Raw genomic sequence first — 21,462 nt, 5'->3', positions numbered from 1 at the left:
ACAGCTGTTTGCTTGCTAGTTTTAAAATATAACTCATAGTTCAAAGTTTTTCAGTTCTGAAATCTTAAGCAAGTAAAGTACAAAGAATCACAAGACAGAGATGGTAGTTATTGCTGCAGCTGAAGCCAATGTGTCTTTGCCCGTTTTTCTTTGTATTGTATTGCATTATATTAGGTGGGGATCTGTCCCCTATGTGCTGTTGTTTGGGCATGGACAGTGCTGAAGCAAAGGCAAGACATTTGCTCTATTTACATTATGTGTAATAACCCCTTAGAAGGACTCTCAAAAGCTGCCTGAAATGCAATTGCTGAGATTGCTCCTGATTTTCCCTGGTTTTGCAGTTCAGATCTCATCCTATCTGGGGACAGAGATGGGGAACACTGTACCAGAAGGAATATCCCTCTTCTCCTCTTTCCCCCTTCAAAATGGTATCCGATAAGATCAATACATAAGATACAGATGCAAGTGATTTCAAACAAATTGGGTGAACAACTTTAACAGGTTTTCCTGTGCCTTCCTCCTCCAGCCTTCTGTAACAAAACAGTAGCAGTCATAAAAGACAGAACTACTTGGAATTTCATTTTGTTTCTTTTTTTTTTCCCTTCCAGACTTGCAGTCTGGTGGCTTTCTGAGTACCTATTCTAATTCTAAAAGGACTGTTGAAATATCCAAACCAGAACTGCACATGATGCAAAGTGCTTCAAATAACTTTTGGACAGACCTGAAACCTTTATCCAAAAATATATATTACCATCTAATGATAACTGCATGTTGTTATAACATGGCATCATAGAGCAAATTTTCCAAGTGACATCCTGTTACTGCAGCACAAGATAATAACAGAGTATCCTTACAGCACACCCGGATTCTGAGAGACTGCCTTGTTGCAATTAAATTGCCTCTTTTGGATGAGTGCTATAGGGCACCTTGGCAATGCTTCTGCTGGGATCTGCTACCATATTTTGTCAGCATGCTGAGTCTCCAGAGAACCCCAGAGTGGCCTGCTGATGATTTCCTGTATGGGATGATACCTTCCACTAGCTCCATCATGGGGAAGGGATAGAAAAAAAACAGCGTGGGAAAGAAAGGCTGTGTATCTTTTACCTGTAGATGGCAACTAAAAGAGAGGCAAGAAATACATTTCCAGTGTTTCATTCTCCATTTCCTTGTGTGTTTAGAGCAAAGCAGAGAACCCTTTGTGGGAATGCCCCTTGCAGGGACTCCTGCTCCTCTTAAAAGGAAAAAGTCCACTAAACTCATTGGGAAGCTGACCCATGAAGGTAAGATATGCAAAACTGCACATGCAAAAATTGTTTGGATTTCGACCTGAATTTCGGCCTTTCAAATCTCACACCTTGCCAAACTGAACTCCCAAAGCAAGACATGCAGTGAACATACCAGGAGACACAGCCACAAATATTACTGAAGCCCAGCCTTCAACCATGTCACATTTTCTATCTTACAGCTGAAAAGCATTGCACACACTCAGGCCAAAAGTTGACCAAGATTGCGCTCTGCAAACTTGTATTCTCCTGCAGTATTAATTTGGATGCAGATCAGTGTAAATGGACAGAAAACATGATCTTTTACAGGGGTCAATATTGCAGTGCCTAGATTTATTCTACGTCGTTCTCTCTCTTACAACCTTTGTTTTATACTTGTTTTCTCTCTGTGTGAGAGAGTTTCTTTAATTCCAGAACTCATCAGTTGAACAAGACAAGATCTCTTAGAGCAGTTAATAGAGCAGGAAGAATATAACCTGGAACACTTTTCTTTCTACAGAGCATGTGTGTATGGGGTAGGGTAACTTTTAAATAAGTGTGATGTCCTTATATTTTCTTTACTTTTGACAGCATGAGGAAGGTTTTAGAGGTTTGGAAAAGTACTCATTTGAAGCAGTGCCAATAAATCCTGCTGCACTGACTGAGATGCTTCAGATGTGGCAGACACCCATCTAGCTCCACCCCTATGCAACTTCTCTCTGCAGATTTACCTTGATTGCAGTCCAGAGTAAATACCAAAGATCTATACCCAAAGTGTCTTCACTGTAAAAGCTTGGTGCATAGATAATGTCCTAAAATCTTAATTTAGAAGATAATTTGGGTGCTTGAAGTCACTACTGATGACAGGAAGAAACAGACAAAAGACATAGACCAGAGTGCCTCCTAAAGTGTCCCACTGTATGTTTTGTAGCTATGCCACAAGAGGTGTCCAAGCTGAACCTGGGGAAGAAGATCAGCATCCCCAGAGATGTGATGCTAGAAGAGCTTTCTCTCCTCACCAACAAAGGATCCAAGATGTTCAAATTACGTCAGCTAAGAGTGGAGAAGTTCATTTATGAGAATAACCCTGATGCCTTCACTGACAATTCCGTGGTAAGTTGAAGATTAAGACTAAAATGCTACTCCATGCACTCAGGGAAAACAGGAATGGAGTGTGCCCAATCTCTCTTCTGTTTTAATGTGTGTGGGCAGGGGGTAGGGAGGGTCTGCTAGCAAAGCAGTGAAAGAAGAAAACAAAATTACATAAATACACAAGTTTTATTTCCTTTTGGCAGCAGCATTAGTCTCCTCCGGCAAATATTTGGTATCACACATGCAGAAGCATGACAAAATTCAGTACTGAGTGATGAAGGAAGGCTGCATGTTTGGCAAGTGTTCAGAACTCAGGGCAGGGCTAATTGGTTTTGTACCTATTCCATTTCTTCTTTGCATGATGGCAATGATCCATCCAACTCCAGCAGACCAGAGCTATTTTTAGTCTAGGATACTTTTATGCTTTCTGCTGGACAGAGTCCTCTGCTAGTATCTGCAAGTTCCACAAGTGAAACCTCTAACCTGACTCTGAAATATTTTCAGTTAATCTGCTAGAAGCCCAGTTTGTTTTCCTCTAAAACATTTTCCTTTCAGATATGGTATATAAATACAGACATTCAGTTTCTTTTCCTTTCCCCTTGCATTGGTACTGTTACAACTCCTTTTTACAGCTAGTTGCAGGTGTAAAATCTTTTGAAGACACCTAAACTTTTACAAATGAAACTCAATTCACATGATTATCAGGATTCAGTAAAACAAATAGAAAATGTTTAAGGTTCATATGCATTTTGATATACCACCTCATCTTCTGATGTTCTTTAAAGTTGGTTTGGTGACATTTTATCCCTTTATGGCATCTATTTTCCAGTCCAAGGAAACTCAAGAAAAACAATAAAAGTAAAGCTGAAGAGAATGTTTTGCCAAACAAAAACACACCATCTTTTAGCATTCTGATGTTTTCAAAAGCAGCAATAAGAAAACATCTGCAGTTCACTTCTAGAAATGCCAACTTAAAAATCAAGAGTGTGGAAAGATGCCTAACAAAAAAAAAAAAAAGTTAAAATTAAACAGTAAGATTACAGATGAGGGATGACAGACCAGAGATATAACAAGCATATCCCGTGAAACTTTGTTAAATTTTGGTCAGTTTCCTCACCTCTTTGTGCTTTAGGTAGCTCATTTCTTCAGTGAATTATCTCCCAGAAAGAATGTGAGAAGGAATGGCATATTGAACTTTGGACTCCACCGATGAATATCCTAGAGAAATGCATGCTGTTTTCATAACTACTCAGCAATCTCAGAGTTCCTAAAACATATGAGGGCCAAGTTCATATGTGAGAATCTGCGTCAGTGAGAAGTGAGAAAATAACAAATTGATGGAATAAAAAGGCTAGAGTCCAAAGTGACAAAAATTTGAGGGTGTCACTAAAGAATGTCCAATCAGATCAATCCAAAACAAAAAAGTTGTGACAAACTGACTCAAGACTGGACATGCACAGTCACTTCATGACTAACATTATAAATGCTGATGGCAATTGCTTATCTTTTGCTAGCAGCTTTGTTTATTAATCTGTGCCTGACTTTCAGTCCATACTCCTTCTGTAGTGGATCTCTGTCTTTTGTAAGCACACATCTGCTCCCAAGATCTTTCAGCATGGCTGTTAAGATCCTATGCCATGGGGAAATATAGTTTGGGGTTAGAAAATCCTTTAAAAAGCTAGGATTTTCTCTGTTGCTTTGCTGTAGGAGAACTATGGCACGGTCTCCAAACCAGGTGGCATTCTGCTTAAAATCCTCCATGATTCGCTTACAGGCCCTCTCTCCACATCCATGGAGAGACAAGAGATAGCAACACTGCATTGGTCAGTGCAGGAAGACTTTGGTCTGCCTACAGCCCTCGCTTGGGGTCAGTTTAGCAAGATCAAAACATAATTGTTACTGTTTTCTGGCTGCTCCAGGAGCTCGCTGCTTGCACCCACTGCCTTTGCAGGTAACTGTTCTCATCACTGCTTTGCTGCAGTCAGACCATTAAGGAAAGCTGAGCAATCACAGCAGCTGAGCCATTGTCTGGGGGAGCTGGGTGCTCTTGAGCAGGTAAAGGCAACAGATCTGTGTCTGTTATCTTCCAAACCATCAGCACAGCGCCTGACCTTAGCACCAAATAACTCTTATCAAAAAGCCCTTTGATTGCAGTATCTGAATAACTTTCTTTTATTTTCCTTTCTTGCTGCTCTATCTGCTCAAGGGCAGATGCAGAAAAGAAAGCTTAAACAAAAGATAACTGTGTGAGGAAGATAATGACAGAGTAAGAAGTCCTACTGCTACACCCAGTTACTTTCCTCTCCCAATTAACTTCCATGTCCTTTGCTCCCTGTTCCAAAGAAGTTCTTGTGTTTTTGAGGCTGTGGACAGTGAAGGAATTTGAAGGTGGTAATGTGTTTTCTGCTTTTATATCATAGATTTCTTAACTGTCTTGTCTTAAAATATTCTCAGGACACGCTTAAGAAAGCAGGGCAAGGCAGGTCTGGGATGGAGTATGGACTGTTTCTTTCCCCCAAAAGAAGTTTACTAGCAAGATAATATAATATAAAAGCACACAAAGAGAAAGGTTATTAAAAATAAATCCAAACCATATAAGGGGTTCCAGAATAGCCTGTGCTGTAGCCATAAAGCTTCCACACAAGGGAGAAGATCTCAGCAGTCATGTGTCATTGACCCACCCTTCTGCTTCTCTCCTCCTTCTTTTCCTCCAGCCAAAAGTCCACACTGGACAATCAGATCACTCTCCTTACTTGTAGCAGAGGAAACTTAAATACTGTGTGCACATGAATGTCAGACAGCCCCAAGCAAAAGGGAAAACCTGTCACTCTCTGCCACTGCTGCAGCTCTACCCATCCAGTTAAAGGCAAATGTAGCTAAACCCCCAGTCAAAAGGACTGACCATTCCTAACATGAGTAAAATGAAATGCACCACATACTGTAGAGCTGTTCTCAATACCGTGACTCTCTTTGCTTGCAAATATACAGTACAAGGGGAAGGTTTTAGGGAGGCTTATTGGAGTTTGACACCAATATCCTGCCAAACAGGGAGAATTTGGGCAACATCCTCCTTGTTTTGTGCTGTGCTGGAGAAGCTGGGCTCTTCTGAGCCCTCTCTAGTAAACCAGATGTAGGATTTCTTCTCCTCACCCCAGGCTGTGCCACCCACAGGAACTGTGATTCTCTCCATGTCTCAGAGGATATTTTCAACTTCATTGTGGAGCTGCAAGATATAATTTATTACTGACTAAAGACCATGATGAAATCCTATCTTGCTGTGTGCTCTATTACTGTATCCTCTGGCCAACTAGAGAATGTGGAAAATCACTACATTTATTTTTTAACAGTGAAACTGAAACATGGGGTAGATTAATGAGTCACCTAAAACCAAAGATAGGGTCTCAGTCTTGTCTTTGTATCTCCTAAATCCCACTTCACTGTTCAACAGTTAATAGATCAGCAGTTCACAGACTGCTTTCCTTCATAATGCTGAATTTGTTTGGCCTCAAATATATTTAAGATCACGTGAAACAATATTTCTTAGCCCTGCAGCCTCACTCATTATTGCCCTAACTCCTTTCAACATCCCACCTCTGCTTTTGAACCTCAGTGTAAGAACTTGCTGTCATCAAGTGGAAACCTTTTAACACCTGGCTGGCAGGCATGAATGGGAAACTGAAAACAAAGTCATAGTTATGTGTCTTGGATGTTGCCATTACTCCATCTCTCTTCCAGTAAGAATCCTTAAATATGGTCCTTCTGCTAGTCAAAACCTGTGGCTTGATTTGGGTTACATGTAGGAGACTTTCCTTTTTCTCCTCTCCTTTTTATGTTTTATTATCAGATCTTAAAACAATTAGCAAGGTAAAATAACCAATATGTAAACAGACAATTATGAGCAGTAGTACCTCAGAAACCACACTGACCCACAACCAAAATCCCCACCTTGGTGCTTTCTTACACTCCACAAGTTAAAATAAATGCAGCTTCCAGTCATGGCAAAGCTTGTATGAAGACAAACTAAAATGTGTTGGCAATTTCTGCTGGACTTCAGGTCAAGAGGTCTCTTTTAAGCTGATACCAACTGTGAAACAAAATCTAGGAAATCTAAAGAATTGGATTACTGCTGTTCTGGAAAATGGCAGGAATTAGTATTCTTTTCAGTGCTGGACAAGAACTCAGAGCAGGCAGAAGTAGCAGGAAGAAAATGGAAGTGGTTATGTTACAAACCAAAAGTGATGCTTCACAGCAGACAGCAGTACAGCACCAACCTGCCTCAGAGATCTTACATGATGAATAGCCAGGCACGATACAGTGTCTGAAGGAAAACAACCATGGAGAAATGTCATCATGCAGCTGCTTGGTTTATTACAGAGCATGCAGTGCTGCCTCTGTATGCCTCTTAATGTACTTGGATGAATGTCAATCAAGATCAGTGGAGGTAAGGTTAAAGGGGAAATGTTAGGAAAATAATTTTTCTAGGAGTTCTGTTCATAGAATGTTAAACCTCTTGAACAAACATCACAGGATAATTGCAGGCTAAGATGCAATTCTCAGGTTATGACCTAAGTGGAGTGAGCCAGGTGAGATTGTAACTTGTTTAACAAAATGAGCCTTGCTGCACTGGAGCTGGATTGGTGCAGAAGATCTAGGGGTCCCACTATACCCAAAGCTGTGGAAGAGTGAATGTGGAGTCTGATGCATTCTTATTCAAGAAGTGACTGGAGTGGAAAAAGCAGAGTAACAGAAAAAAAAAGTCTTTTATTTTCCACCGTGCTCCAATTTGTTGCAGCACTGTGAGAAAACTCTGGACCAAAATTCTGAAACACAATTTCTTTCATCCACAAAGAAAATGTGACAAAAATTATATAAAATATACAATAAGATGTGTCTAATTTTGGGTAGCATTAGATAAAAATTCCTGTTATTTAGATGGGTAAATTCAGGCACAGAAGCAAAAAAATATTTTGTCTAAGATTACACAGCAAGTCAGAAATGGACCTGGAAATAGAAAGCAGGAGCTCAATCTACTGTGCCTCTCAGGGTAGCAAGTTTGAAAAAAAAAATGTAAGATGCTTCTACAGCTTCTTATTTTCACCCTTTTTAAAAAATGAGTCATAGGTTTAAGGCTATGCAATTCCAAATGAAGGACTGAGGCCCACGCTTTGATAAAAACAGCAGGCAGTCTATGAGACTCTGCAAGTGTCTGAATTTTAAATCTTCCCACCATCAAGGAGCATTTGAATGGCTGCCACGGAGAAGATGCAGTCCAGTAACTTCAGAAGTGTTAGTAACTACATAGGCATCAAACATTTGAGGAGCTCTTTAGCAGTGAGGTGGAAATAGAAACACATTTGGTGGCCTCAATCATTTTCTTCAGGGCACAGCAAGGAGCTGAAGGGGAGCACACAGTGTCTCTCCTGGGGACTGCCTGCAGTGACGTCAGGGCCTTGAGATACACAGAGATCTCAGCCCCATTAGTTGGATCATCTTTCATTATCTAGTTTTTATTAGGCACATGCTCTAGGGAATTCAGAATTTGTCCATGTAAGCACTCAGCCTGCAAGAGCAGGCGCTTGCTAGCACTAAGGACTTGAAAGACATGAGCCCAATTTGTTTAGCCAACCCCGGGGACCCATCACATGAACTGGCAACAAGTGCTCTCTTATTAGAGTGGATTTAGGGACGCCCTGGGACTGATAATTTCCACTACCTCCACCAATGCACAGACAGGAGGAGCCGTGTGATCTGTCCCCAGAGCCAGCAGGAGGTTGTCAGCCATCTCAGCTGACATTCCTGGACTTCTCTCCTGGAACTCCCACCAACACAGTCAATCAATACTAACAGAGAGGCTGGTTTTATGATGTGAATATGCATATATGTAAATGTTCCACATGTTAGCAGTGGCCCAAGACATGCATTCTTCTCAAGTGTGAGCTCCAAAACTCTAAAATTTCACTCCAAAACTCTGACCAGAGGTGTGCTCTATGTACTGGAGACAAAGCTGTACCTATGCAGCTTTGACTATGTTGAGACTCCTGCTTGAGGCTGTCTTTCCTGAGCTCCACTGTCTTGGAAAATCTTTCAAAAAGATTATTTTCTCCTAGCTTCATGTTAATTTGAGCTAAGACAAACAATTGTGGTGACCAAAACTAAAGGAAATTATATTTTTGTTCTAGCAGGTGAGTAACTGGGGTGTTGCATGGAAAACATGTCCTTCCTATCTGAATGGAGTTGCCTGCTTTTAGCAGATCAGATGTTTTCTCAGCAGGCCCATGAAGAATAATAAATTAGCTTAAGACAAATCAAACTAATTTAATTTGCAGCTAAATAAGATTTAGGAGTGGCTTTCCTGATGCAGACCTTCTGTTCCAGAGAAACTTCATTCCTACTTAGTGATAATACTGCAATTTAAAATAACACCAGATGACAATGATGCCCCTCCCTAGTCACATCAAATACTGCTGTGAGCAGAAACAGAACAGTCCATTTTACTGCAGCTCATGTTATGCTGATGCTTTGGGACTTTTTTTCTCTTGCAGGAGAGGCATGTAAGTAACCACAGAAAGGAGAAATAAGCCCATAATTCTCAGAAAGGGCACACAGCATGGGTGAAACTAGAAGGAAAACAGATGCAAATTTAGTTTTGAAAGTAGTGAGCAAAACAGTAGAAGCATTACCCTTGCATATATATTAACATTTTGAAAATAACCTCATTCTGACCCCTAACCCTCAAGATACCCTTTTTCAGTTTGCCTTTTTACAGCTTACATAGCTGCCATGCATAATTGAGCAGATTGCCCAGCTAGCTCCTGTGTACAGCTTAATGCTCACAATCCTCTCCCCTCTCAGTGCTTCCTGACATTCACGGGAACATTATCTCCTGTGTTCCTAAAAAGGGAATTCCCTGCAGCTAGGAGAAGGACAGACAGTCCCTAAAGGCCCTGGGGGAACCAGCTCTGCCACTTCAGCCTGCAGCTGGCTGCCTGCCTGGGTTGCAGCCTGGTGACCTGCTGTGAAACCCTGGACACTGTTGTGGGAGACACAGGGAGCAGAGGGTTAGCTAATTCTGCCTTGAGCCTTGTGGGGTTTTCACTTCTCGACTATTTTTAGCTGACTGAACAGCTGGCCTTGGAAGCCTGTTTACAGCCTGGAAAGCTTCTTTTTGCTAAACGGTGCTAGATGTAAGAGCCCTGAGAAAGCCTAAACCCTTTGAGAGCCATGTCTGAGGCTGCCTGAGATTTATACAGGTAGAATAGCAGTATGAGGAACCACGGATTCATTCAGTGTCATTAATGTGTATTTGTTGCATCTTTGTGCATCTAATAGCCAATCTCCTAGTCCAACAGGAGAGACTATATGTGATATATAACCCAGGTTACTTGCATTATATAGCTGTGTGGGCTGTACTACACAAGAGATACTTTTAAAGTCTGATAGAAGTCTGGTTTTGATGTCACTTATGACCAATATGTGAAACATTTTTCTAAACATACTATATCAGTTTCTATTCCACACAAGCATTTATGAAAGTTTCTGTGTGGAAAGACAGGATATTGTGCCAAAATGTACACCACAAGGTCAATAAATCCTGCATGGATTGTTTGCTCTTTTACTACATACTGCAGAGATTGTGCCTTCTAGCCTGACCAAGGAAGAGTGAATGGTCTGCAAAATAAGACCAACCTAATTTTATTGATGGATGCAACTTTCTTTCTTTCTTACCCTGTTGCTGGTTAGATTTGGTTTGCTAATTCACTTACTGCTACAAACAAAATTCTTCCTTTTTGTCATTTCCCTCTTGTTGTCTCCAGGAAGTATCTTCTGTTTTCCCAGGCTGCTATCTCTTCAGTTTTTCTCAACATGTAAATACTCCTCCCCAAGCAGACTTTCATATAGACCTTCAATGGTATTATATATACAGAAAACAGGCAAAAAGGCAGATATATTCCTGACTTTTGTGTTGTCACAGAGACCCTGCTGTTCTGGTGACCTGTAACACTTGATCCCACATTGTAATTGAGCTGGGGTCATGTTAACTTTGACATGAAAACACTTTCTTGCCAGGCTTGCTTTCCCACAGGTTAGCCAATGTTATCTCTGTTTGGACTTCTACCTGTTCTGGCAAAAGCTAAATTTCCTTTCACCTCCTCCTCTATTTCATAGTCATCATTGGTGGGGACAACACCACCCTGATCACATAAAATTACTATGAGGTGAGTGTGCTTCCATTGCCACTTCTGCTGTTCCACAGCTGCTGCTAGACTGAATAAAGGGAATAACTCACATGAAGTTCTGCCACTGGCTTTGTAACAGAGACACAGAACTGGTCAGATCACAGAGACTCAGGAGTTCACATTCTGGGACCCAGCCCCAAAAGAGACTCAGGAGTTCACATTCTGGGACCCAACCCCAAATGAGACTCAGGAGTTCACATTCTGGGACCCAACCCCAAATGAGACTCAGGAGTTCACATTCTGGGACCCAACCCCAAAAGAGACTCAGGAGTTCACATTCTGGGAGCCAGCCCTACAAACATGAATACACCATGTCCTGTAGCAGAGATTCAGGCACACTCTTTTCTCCTCCCCTAGGATCACTTCCAGAAGTTCATCCCGCCGGGAGGGAGCTATGGGGAGGACGCTCACGGCCATGGCCACGGGCGGATGGCGGGAGGAGCGGCGGCGGGGCAGCACGGCTCCAGCACGCAGCAGCAGCCCGGGGCCCCTCCCAGGCCTGCGAGCAGAGCAGGCGCCAGGGATGGTGAAGGGGAGCATGCAGGGAAATCATCTGGGAGTGCTGGGGAAGGAGGCGATGGTACTGACAAAGGCAAGTATCTCTCTGTAAGAATAAGAAACTAAAGCTACCAGACCACATGCCAAGCCTACTCTTAAGGAAAAGCAAATTAACTCTTGGATTCTTCCAAACAAAGCTCCAGTGTAAAGCCTAGAAGAGTTGAACTGCTTTTAGTTTGATGGTTTTGTTTGTATTCTTCTATGTTGCTCAACCACAGGCAGGAGGGAGAAATACCTTGCTTGGCTGGACTACAGTAATTACAGGAGACTTCTCTGCTGAGCTCCTAAGGCTGGTAGAGCAGTAGGCCAGTGCAGCTGTGCCATGCCAGCGTGGCACTCCCTTTCAAGGCTTTCACACTGACCACCACTGGAGACACTGCTATTAACTCTTGAGATCAGAAGTCTGATCTGAGTATCAGACTTGAATGTCTGAGCCCTGATTTCAAATCAAAGCTTCTACCTAAAAAAAGAACACTTTTTGGATAATCTTCAGAAAGGAGCAGCAATATTTTAGAAAGTTATCTGGTAATCACCACTGGGCCACTGAGGTAATATCTTTATGAGTAAAAATAGTTTTAATTCAATTTAGTCTTTGCCTGATTTTATCCTCTGTTTAGTTTGGCCAGAAATCTCTAGAAACAAATACCTAGTATAAGAGTCAGCAGATGTAATCATCACTTTAACAGTCCCTATAGATTGAAAAAATATATATAATCAAATTTGCTTGGGAACCAGGAATAACTGCCTTGAGTAACCAAATGGATTTGTAATTGTAAAATCTTGTAAGATCCAAGTATTTTCATTTACATTCTGGAATAATGTGCATTTTATATCAAAATCAGCTTTTACATTTCCTGTGAAAAAGCAAACTGTATAGACTCTTAGAGTTTTCTTACAGAAGATTTTTCTTCATTGTTGTTGTGTGTGCAGGGAGAAGGAGGATTAATATCATCCTATAGTTTTCACTGCAGAGACAGATCCCAGCTGCTTTTGTTTCAACTCTAGCAATCAATTTGCTGGGAAACTGCTTAGTTTAAATACTTCACACAAAAAAGTGGGGAGTAGTTGGTTTTTAGGGCTTTTTTAAATTAAAAAAGAGATTCTTGTAAATGTCTGCAATTCTTCAAAAGCAGGGAACCCCAGGACTTGGCATGGTTTGCAATAAGCAAGACAGACAAAGGAGGTGTGATAAAGAAGAAAGATTCAGATAATGGTTTTCATTTTTTGCCACTTACTTCATAAGGATTTGTTTTCTACACAAAATGTAGCACCATGAAAGGACCAGAATGTCTCTCTCCATTAATCTGTTATTATCTGCCCTAATCAAGCTAAGCAGATGATATTGCTCAGGGGTTTTAAGGTTTATGAAGGATGAAAATATTATAAGTGTGCTACATATCAATACAAAACTTATGTTCTTACTAGCAAGGTGGTATTATACACTGCTAGGGAAGGGAAGGGAAGGGAAGGGAAGGGAAGGGAAGGGAAGGGAAATGCAGAATGAAATCCCTTGTCTAAACTCATTTGCTTAATGGAGCAGCTAGAAGCTGATCTAAAATTTCTAGCAATCAAGTGTCTGACTTTACAACAAAGTGCAGCTTTAGTCACTGATAGGATTTTAACTTCAAGTGAGATACCATATAATATTTGCAAACTGCTTTTAGCCACCTTGAGGTGATTGAGACAGACTTATGTCTAACATCTCAGTTCAGAAGGGAAAAAATGTGAATATCTGTTCATGTAATCACAAAGAAAATGCCATGTCATGTCTGCTATGATCTGACAGAAAATACAGAAAAGTAAATGAAGAAATTGTTTGCGTCTTTCCTCATATGAAGCTTCCCTCCTATTAGTGGAAGAGATGATGAGGTGAGGACTTTGATTCTTTCTATATGAGCAAAAAGAAGAATGAAAAATTCCAAATACATGCTTTAATGCAAATTCCTGGATGAGTGGCTCTTAGACTGTGTTACTATCTGCTTTTGTGGAAAAGAACAAAAGTGATGTATGATCATCTTTTCAAAACAGAAATCTAACCATGAAAGCTTGTATTGATGTAGGAGTTACAGAAGATGGAAACAAAGCTGATGCTTCAACTTCAGTAGCAGGACATAGTAGCACAATGCAGTTAAGAGTGCCATCTAACTAGACTGCTTTGCCTTCCTCTGTTTACAGATGGGAAGTCAGGAGGCAAAAAAGTGACTATATTTAAAACTTATATTTCCCCTTGGGAACGAGCGATGGGTATCAGCCCTGAGGACAAAAGCCAGTTCTCCACGGACTTGCTGTCGTACAGCCCCAAAGCTGATTTCCCCCACTACAAGTCTTTCAACCGGTAAGTCCTCTTAGATATTCAGTGCAGTTTATTTAGCAAGAGAAAACACAATAATGCTGATCATAGCCCTCCTGTAAATTAGTTTTAGCAGCACTTCATTTTGCTTAGCACAGTCTCCAGTGGATGAAATGTTTGGAAGACTACAAGACAAAATACATTAAGACCTAGAGATTTTAATTCAGATTATGCACAGAAAACCAGTGCAGTTGGATAAGAGGACTTTAATCCTATTTGCCTCTCTTTCTCTCCCCATTTGACCAGGAGATGTAGCTTGCCACTGTTTTTTATTGCAACCCTTTGAAGTTCAAGAGGTCATGAAAAATACTTATGATCAGCAGCCATAGATTTCACAGCACTTCATATACAAATCAGGCTGTTTCTGCTGTTTATGATAAGCATTGAAAGTTTTACAAATATTTCTAGGACAGCAACAATTTTTTGTTAACCTCTCTATACAATTTTGCCACCCACCTCCATAGCCTCAGGTCATCAGTACCAAGAACAAACCCACATCCCACTAATTTCTGCAATAATGCAGCCTCTGCCTGCTACATGTACAGAAAACTAACAGGTGTGAAAGGTGTATGGTTTGATGGAGATTGATGCAACAAGGGTGAAGGAAGTGCATGGCAGCGTATGTGTGTGTTTACATAATTTTTAGTACATGGGCAATGGAGACATGTATGTTCTCATGAAGGATTTGTTAGCCAACAGCAAGAGTAGCACAATTTAGAATCTTGATAACTTGGACTATTTATTTGATAAGTCCTGTTGCTTACCTGTGCTCTGTTTGCTAACTCCATGTATTCCCCTATGCCAGGACTGCCATGCCTTATGGGGGTTTTGAAAAAGCAGCCAAACGGATGACCTTCAAAGTGCCTCAGTTTGATATCTGCCCTTTGCTCCCAGAATCTCTCATGATATATAATCAAAATTTCAGCAAAAGACCCTCCTTCAACAGAACCCCGATACCTTGGATGCCTTCAGGAGACTTCTCAGAGTACCAGACTGCAGTCAATGTGCCAATGAGTGGTGAAACAGAGGAGTTGTAAATCCCCACTGCCAAGACCTTCCCTTTTTTTCTCAGCCCTTTCTGTATGCAAGTTGATAGTAAGGAGGAAAAGTGCAACTCTAGCTCTGTCAGCTCTTTCTTTCTTTTGCCTGTAGCCAAGACAAGTCCCAAGCAGGTTCTAAACTTCTCTTCACTGTACTGCTAATCTAAATCAGACACAGTTTGAGGAAAAGGAGCTTTTTATTCACCAGCACATAAGAGGCCAAGACTAAGGAAGTGGTTTCCTGTTTAGCAATGCTGCATGCTGACTGTCTGATTGATAACAAACCTGTTTTGTCATGTATTAACAATAAAACACCAAGATGAAAAACAGCTTTTGTGTTTTTTCCTCAAAAGTGCTGCTGAAAGAATTTGGCGATTAGCAAATTGAAACAAAAGTTTCAGTCTCACAATGAGACTATTATCCTGGGAGGAAAGATCAAGGACTAACAGGGATGGTCATAAGATTTATGTACATCCAGGTAGCTTGGAAAAATACTGCCAAAGTGATGGGGAAGGATGATGACTTTGAGAGGAAATTAGAACAACATCAGAAATGAAACAGCAAGTCAGCCTGTCAGCAAAACAAACAGCTTAAAGTATTTCACTGTCAGCTAAGGTCCCCCAGTTGTCCAGAGTATAAACAAGGCGACAGCTTAAGCAGGTTTTTGGTTCTTGTTTTTCTCTTCTATTTTTTTACATTATTTACATAAAGTTAATAGGTTGGGAAGCAACAGAGGCACACCCAAGTAAGATGGCTTGCCCATAGTGACAGAGCAAGAAAACAAATGCTTTAATAACAACAGAGCTAATTTGACACCTACCACAGTGCATTACTTATTCAAATACACACCATGAAAGTCTATTCCATTTCTTGCAGCAGTTTCAGCAATGCCACAGAAATAGGAAGAAAGGCAGGCGCTGTGGAAAACCACTAAAGAATTCCTGCTTGGAGACTGGTGTGGAATTCTGTTCTGGTGCCTCAACATTTCCTCCTGTAAGCAGGGCTGAGCAGTTTATTCATGGGGACAGCTTCCACTGAAGTACTTTTAATTTAGGAGCTTTTCCTCCTTGTCTAGGAATTCCTGCAACCATGTATTTGATTTTTATTCTCTTGGGATAGTTATGTGGTTGTCTTTATTACAAGCCTCTATAAAGCTACTGACAGGGCTAGTGTGAGATGTCTTTAAAATTATGCTAATAATAAGCATTGCTAAATGGTCTTTAGCATGGCTAAAGAACATTTATTATATATCCTATTATATTATTAAGAGGTATCCATAATTCAGTTCTGTGACTAAACTTAAAAATATTAAGGTGCTACTTTGGTCTGGAGAACATTTCAACAAAAATGAAAAAGCACTGTTTGAGCTCTGTTTGGAGATAAGGTTGCTGTTTTCCAATATTTCAAATCAATCTAGCTTTTCAATTGCATTGTAATTAAGAAGGATGGATTTTTCAGTTCAAAAGTACTTTAATACAAGAATCCAATCCGCAATGACAAAGCTAGAAATTCAGAAAGTCAGAGGAAATTTCAGAGAAAAAAAGGTGACATTAAGCAAAATATTGCCTCCCCTTTTCTTACACAGATTTTATCCTACTGCAATTTAAAATTACGTGGTTTTTTATTTTTGTTTTGTTTTGTTTTTTTTTATTTTAAGTGGAATACATTATGCTTTCGTGTAAATACGTCAGGAATAGCAGAAACAAGATAGTTTGGTAGCCATATGTCACAACCTATTTTCAGCAGCAGGTATTCCAGGTCAGGGGCCAGTTCAGGAATGTCAAGGTGCAGACAGGACTGGCTGCTCTGAGAAGGGGCTGCCCCAGACAATCACAGCACGGGTCTCAGCTCCACCCAGGACTCAGAGTGCAGGCCAGCACCTGAACAACAGCACTCACACAAAGGACCCCAGGAGTGGATCTGAGCTTAAAAGAGATTTCTGGGCCATAAGTGGGGTAAAGGTCCCAGATGAGGTTAGTCAGGTCAAGGAAGGGCTGCACACAGGACAACAACAGTAAAATGTTTGGGAATTTCAGTAGAATCACAACAACTACTTGAGTTCTACTGTATCACAGGAAAAAAGACTGAATAAAACAGGTCCTTAAACACACAGAGACAGGTAAGGAAGGCATGCAGAAATAGCACAGTGCTCTCTGGTGGTGTAGTCTCAAAGCTCCCAGGTACGAGGAAAGCAGCGTGATCCTGCAGGTACCTAAAGGGCTGGGCATGTACCCAAAGCTCTGTCTGGTTCACAATATACTGTTGGACAAGGGGTTTTGTCAACACACCCCATTAACACAAACCCTAAATGGAGACAGACATTGCAATGTCCTTGGAATTAGTATTGCATCACTGAAAAGTATTAATAATATTCCTATGATTCATACTTGTAAGCTGTTTCCTCAGTTTTGGTACATTTGCTTAATAAGGCACATAGCTCTTCTTTTGCAGTGCACTTGCAATCTCAAATCCTGTCAAGCAGGATTTATGTGCTTTTGTTTCTAGTACAAAATGAGAAATACAACACTACACGTTGTAGAACAATTCAGACAACTATTGTCTTGTTGTTTACACAGCCTAAATTACATGCTAGTTTAGTCATCATGCAAAGTAACATTACAAGTGAGAGGAAAACCAGTAATTCAGATTCTATCTCAAAAATAATTCCTTTGAGTAAGGCTTTCAGCTACTGTTAATCAGGGCAGAAGTTTGTCCATAATGATCAAATATTTAAAAGGAAGTAAGAAACAGCTCCTGTTCTTTGTTTTCCTTGGGCTCTGATGTAGACTCAGGGGAATTGTCTGTGTCAGAGAATTGTTTATATTGGGAATTAGAGGATTTTATTAGATTTAATTACAGTGGATTTTCTCCCACATAGAAGCTACAGACCAAAAGTCAGTCAACTGCTTTTAAGCAGCATCATCATAGTTAGAGATAAAAAAGAACAAATTATTGAGTTCATCTTCTTGAAAAGGCTACAGTTCCCTCATATAGGATGTACTGGATATTAAGCTTATATTCCATGGAACAACAGCTGAAAATGCATTTAATAGGGAGGGGCTCACCCTTGAAAAATGGATTGCATAGAATTTTGTGACATTCAGATCTTTCATTCAAAACAAAATGCTCTCACATTTTTAGTTATTTACACTGTCATTTCTAATAATATTATTTTACAGTTTCCAAGTTTTGAAATGTTTCTCTCATGAAGACAAATTCTATGATAAAGAGTCCAAGCTATGCTAAAAATGCATTAAAAAATAGTGGCCACATTTTAAAAAAGCATTTAAAAAATCTCAATCATATTATCCAGAAATATGGTCTCAGATGTTTTAAAAGTTTGCCTGAAGTTATAGCTGATTGCATAAATATTCGACAGGCAGTAGCACAGTTAGCATGATTCTCTGTTGTGCAGAAAAGTTTCCATTTGACTGCAATATATTCCCTAATCAAAGGGAACAGTTTGACAGATCATTGACAGATCACTTAGAAAAGATGGCTTTGGCATCAGACTTACTCTCTCTGAAATAAAATCTGGGAGAGTTTCAGGCTGTTAAAAGAATATGTGCTTTGCCTTTTGGACTTTTTTTTTTTTTAATCATACTGTGAATATATAAAATGTATTCATTTTTCTTACTACAACATGGCAGGCACCAGAGAGCCTATGGTATTTCTGTTATGGGGCAGAGCACTTCCCTCCATGGGAAATACAGTTTTGTGGTACAAGGCTTGAACATTCACTGCACTGAGGTTCTTTTCCCCCTAACTAGCTTGTGTGCAAGTACGTGTTCTCTTCCACAGAAGGCTGCTACAGATGTGATCATCTGGAAAACGTCCTCCTTGCAAGGGACTGCCCCCTGGCACCGCAATGCTGCTAACACCACTCTGGCAATTTACAGGGGCCACTGCTGCACACGTAAGAGTCTCTCTTGATCCAGTATCACAATTTTTCAAGCCATCCTGCTGGCTCAGAGCACATTGAGACATTTATATGCAATCTCATCTATGGCCAAATTGCAGGTTATAAACTAATTTAGACAAGTTGCCTGTTCTGTCGTGCAGGTGTGCCTGACCAGGGCCACAGATAACCAAGAACTTGCAGGCAGACACAGAAGCAAGATTATACAGATCTGGTGGAACTCCAAAAGTTTTGTGAATTGAGAGTATGTGGAATTTGAAACATTCTTAATTAAAATAATTATAATCATATATCTACTAGTAAAAGTCCCTTCAGCTAATGTAATTAATTAGCAGTGCCTTTATATTCTTGCTCTCTAAGTATTTAGCACACAGTAGGTGTTGTCTCTGATGATCATCTTCTGCTTGCAGCACAACCTACATGAAGCTTTAAGGAGTACAAGTACTTGCTCAGATATATTTTGTGTTAATTAAGACATGCAGTAAAGGGAAGAGAACTACATAAACAACCCTGAAGCAGTGCTTTTAAAATGCAACCTAAACTTCAGTCAGCTTAATAAACAAATTCTCAAATATAAACTATTACTTTGATTTTCAATTATACTTTTTAGAAACATTATTTACATCAAAACTTTTAATGCATATTGTCCAACTATTTTTAAGAAAACCTGCAGGGTTCTTTTTTGTGTGTTTATTTTGATCTTTTGATGAACAATAAAAGAAACACAAAATGTTTTGTACAAAGAGTTTTAATTCTAAAAGTTTGTTTTTCATTTAAACAAAACATCATCTGAAATACTGTCAGAGAGAACTGACACAAATAAATTTGCAGACTACCCTTTAAAAAAATTGGAGCAGAAGAAGTTAGGTATAGCTCAAGTCAGAATGAAAACAAACATTTGCCTTTCAAAAATCCAGTGAACAAATAAATGTACAAGATGAGATTAATTTATGGTTATAAGTTTTTCAGGTGCCAAATCAAAATAGTTGTTCTTCTTGGTTCTTGTAACAGGGCTTACTGGGAACAAATATTTTCTAGAAATTCAGACAGAGACAGTGCAATTGTACTACAGAATGCTGACAAAGGTCTCAACTCTTCCCAGGCTCAGACATCATTGTTTTACTCCAGGTTCCTGCATTTGCAGCTAGGGAGAAGAAAAGCATACAAGGAGGACACAAAGAGCAGTGAAAAAGCTGGCCACTAAGCAATGCTGCACTCCTGCTCCAAAACATCCCTCTGCACAAAAGGGTAAACAAGGACTCTGTGGACTTTGTGTTCTTAGTGGGAGAAGTTTCTGCTTGGAGCAACAATCCCATCCTACATCATTCCCTGCAGGGAAAACAAAGTGGTCCCTGGAAGGAGGGACAAACAAACGAGCAACTTTCTGCTGGCCTGCCTAAGGACACGCCATGGGCCCTGTGGCACAGGACCCCCTGCTCACAGATGCTACACAAATTCAATTACACTGAGGAGTGCTTCAGTCAAACCCCACAGTGCTGGCTCAGGCATGCAATTAGTTCCATATTCTATTACAAAAACAGCTATATTTTAATGGGCCTGAAGCTAGCACATATTCAGGGCTTCATTATATCTACTCTCTCTCTAACTGTTCCTCTTAATTATCTTTGGTCCCTAAGAGAGGCTTGAGGCCTTCCTCTTCTGCTCTTTTTTCCACTATGGTTGGTTAGATTCCCAAAGCAAAAGACTGAAATGGGATGGGAAGACACAAGTAAACAAATATTCTCCCAAATGCACAAACTTATTCTTAGTGGTGTTAGAAATGCCATATTAACAGCAGCATGAACACCATTGCAGACACATATTCACAGACTCTATGCTTTGTTTGCTGTAGGCAGAACAAACAACAGTCCCAGACCCCCAGGCACACTCTGTGCATCTGGAACACCACTACCAGGACACCTGAATTATCAAAAGCTGCAAATTCTGGCATACATCTTTTAGATACAGAACACTATGCATCAACTCACTTTTCTTGTGTAAAAATGGGCTCAGCAATTAAATAGAAAGAACTTCCTGTACACTTACAGAGGTGGTGGCACTTCTCTAAGAATTGTCACAAAAGTTCTATCTCTCAGATGCTGGGAACACTGGAAATAAAAGAGCAGAAAAGAAAATGTATTAACCCTCATGCCTTCACGTTTCTGTCTGAGTAATTACTATTGTTGTTTATCCATGTGGCACTGAGGCACCAACTGGTCATGGAAATGGTGGTCGCTGCAGTTATCCTCAGGTTATCTCTACATACATGGTCCTGAATTCATAGGGAAACACCTATTTCTTTCAGTGGGCTTGAAAAGTGTTTCTTGGGTGTCATCAAGAGTACTGTTACACCAGAGTTAATATTACCATCAGTCTGCACTGGTGACAGGAAAATCAGAGATTGCAATGTACAGTTGACACTGACAGTTGACAGTTCAGGGAATACGAGACTTATAATAATTTTACATATTGCCTAGTATTCAGAAAATCACACTACAAATTTCCAAAATATCTTACTCAATTTTCCCTCAGCGTGAGATGGTCTAATTCACACCTGAAGTATGCACAGTGTTGAACACCCCACGTCTCGCCTCTAGCCTGTCAGCCAACTCAGCTCACATGAACTACAAGCAAACTTTTATTGGACACGAACTGTGTGTTTCCTCCAGCCGTTTCACGGCAGCGAGCACTGCCCAGGTTTTGCAGCTGTGGGCAACCCAGAGCCGTGCCCCGGCGGGCAGAGCCGTGCCCCGGCCGCCAGCAGCAGCAGCAGCGCCGCCGCCCCGCCCCGCGCTCCCTCAGCGCTCTCGCCAGAGGAGGCGCCCGCCGCCGGCGCAGCCCGCGGCTCTCGCGGGAAGATGGCGGCTCTCGCGAGAGGCGGGCGGCGCGGCTGCCGGTAGCTATGGCAGCGGGGGATGAGCGCGCCCGGCGGGACCCGCGCGCGGGGACAGGTGGGGACTGAAGCCGCTCCCGGAGTGCGGGGGATTCCTCTCCTCTCCTCTCC

The 21,462-nt window shown here is 40.8% G+C and overlaps 1 protein-coding gene across 1 annotated transcript; it reads left to right on the top strand.

Moving 5' to 3' along the window:
* The first annotated feature begins 1,204 nt into the window (after window positions 1–1,204).
* On the top strand, window positions 1,205–14,536 carry MYOZ1 (myozenin 1). Its single transcript, XM_054277321.1, has 5 exons — window positions 1,205–1,280; window positions 2,194–2,375; window positions 10,949–11,183; window positions 13,325–13,484; window positions 14,305–14,536. Exons 1-5 carry the CDS (start codon window positions 1,205–1,207, stop codon window positions 14,534–14,536), a joined length of 885 nt encoding a protein of 294 aa, XP_054133296.1.
* Window positions 14,537–21,462: the final 6,926 nt, after the last annotated feature.

This window comes from Melozone crissalis, unplaced genomic scaffold (assembly GCF_028551555.1).
Source record: "Melozone crissalis strain CALT ecotype California unplaced genomic scaffold, PUWL_Pcris_2 ptg000019l_1, whole genome shotgun sequence".
In the NCBI taxonomy this organism is placed as follows: Eukaryota; Metazoa; Chordata; class Aves; order Passeriformes; family Passerellidae; genus Melozone; species Melozone crissalis.
This window is presented reverse-complemented; position numbering and strand designations above follow the sequence as displayed.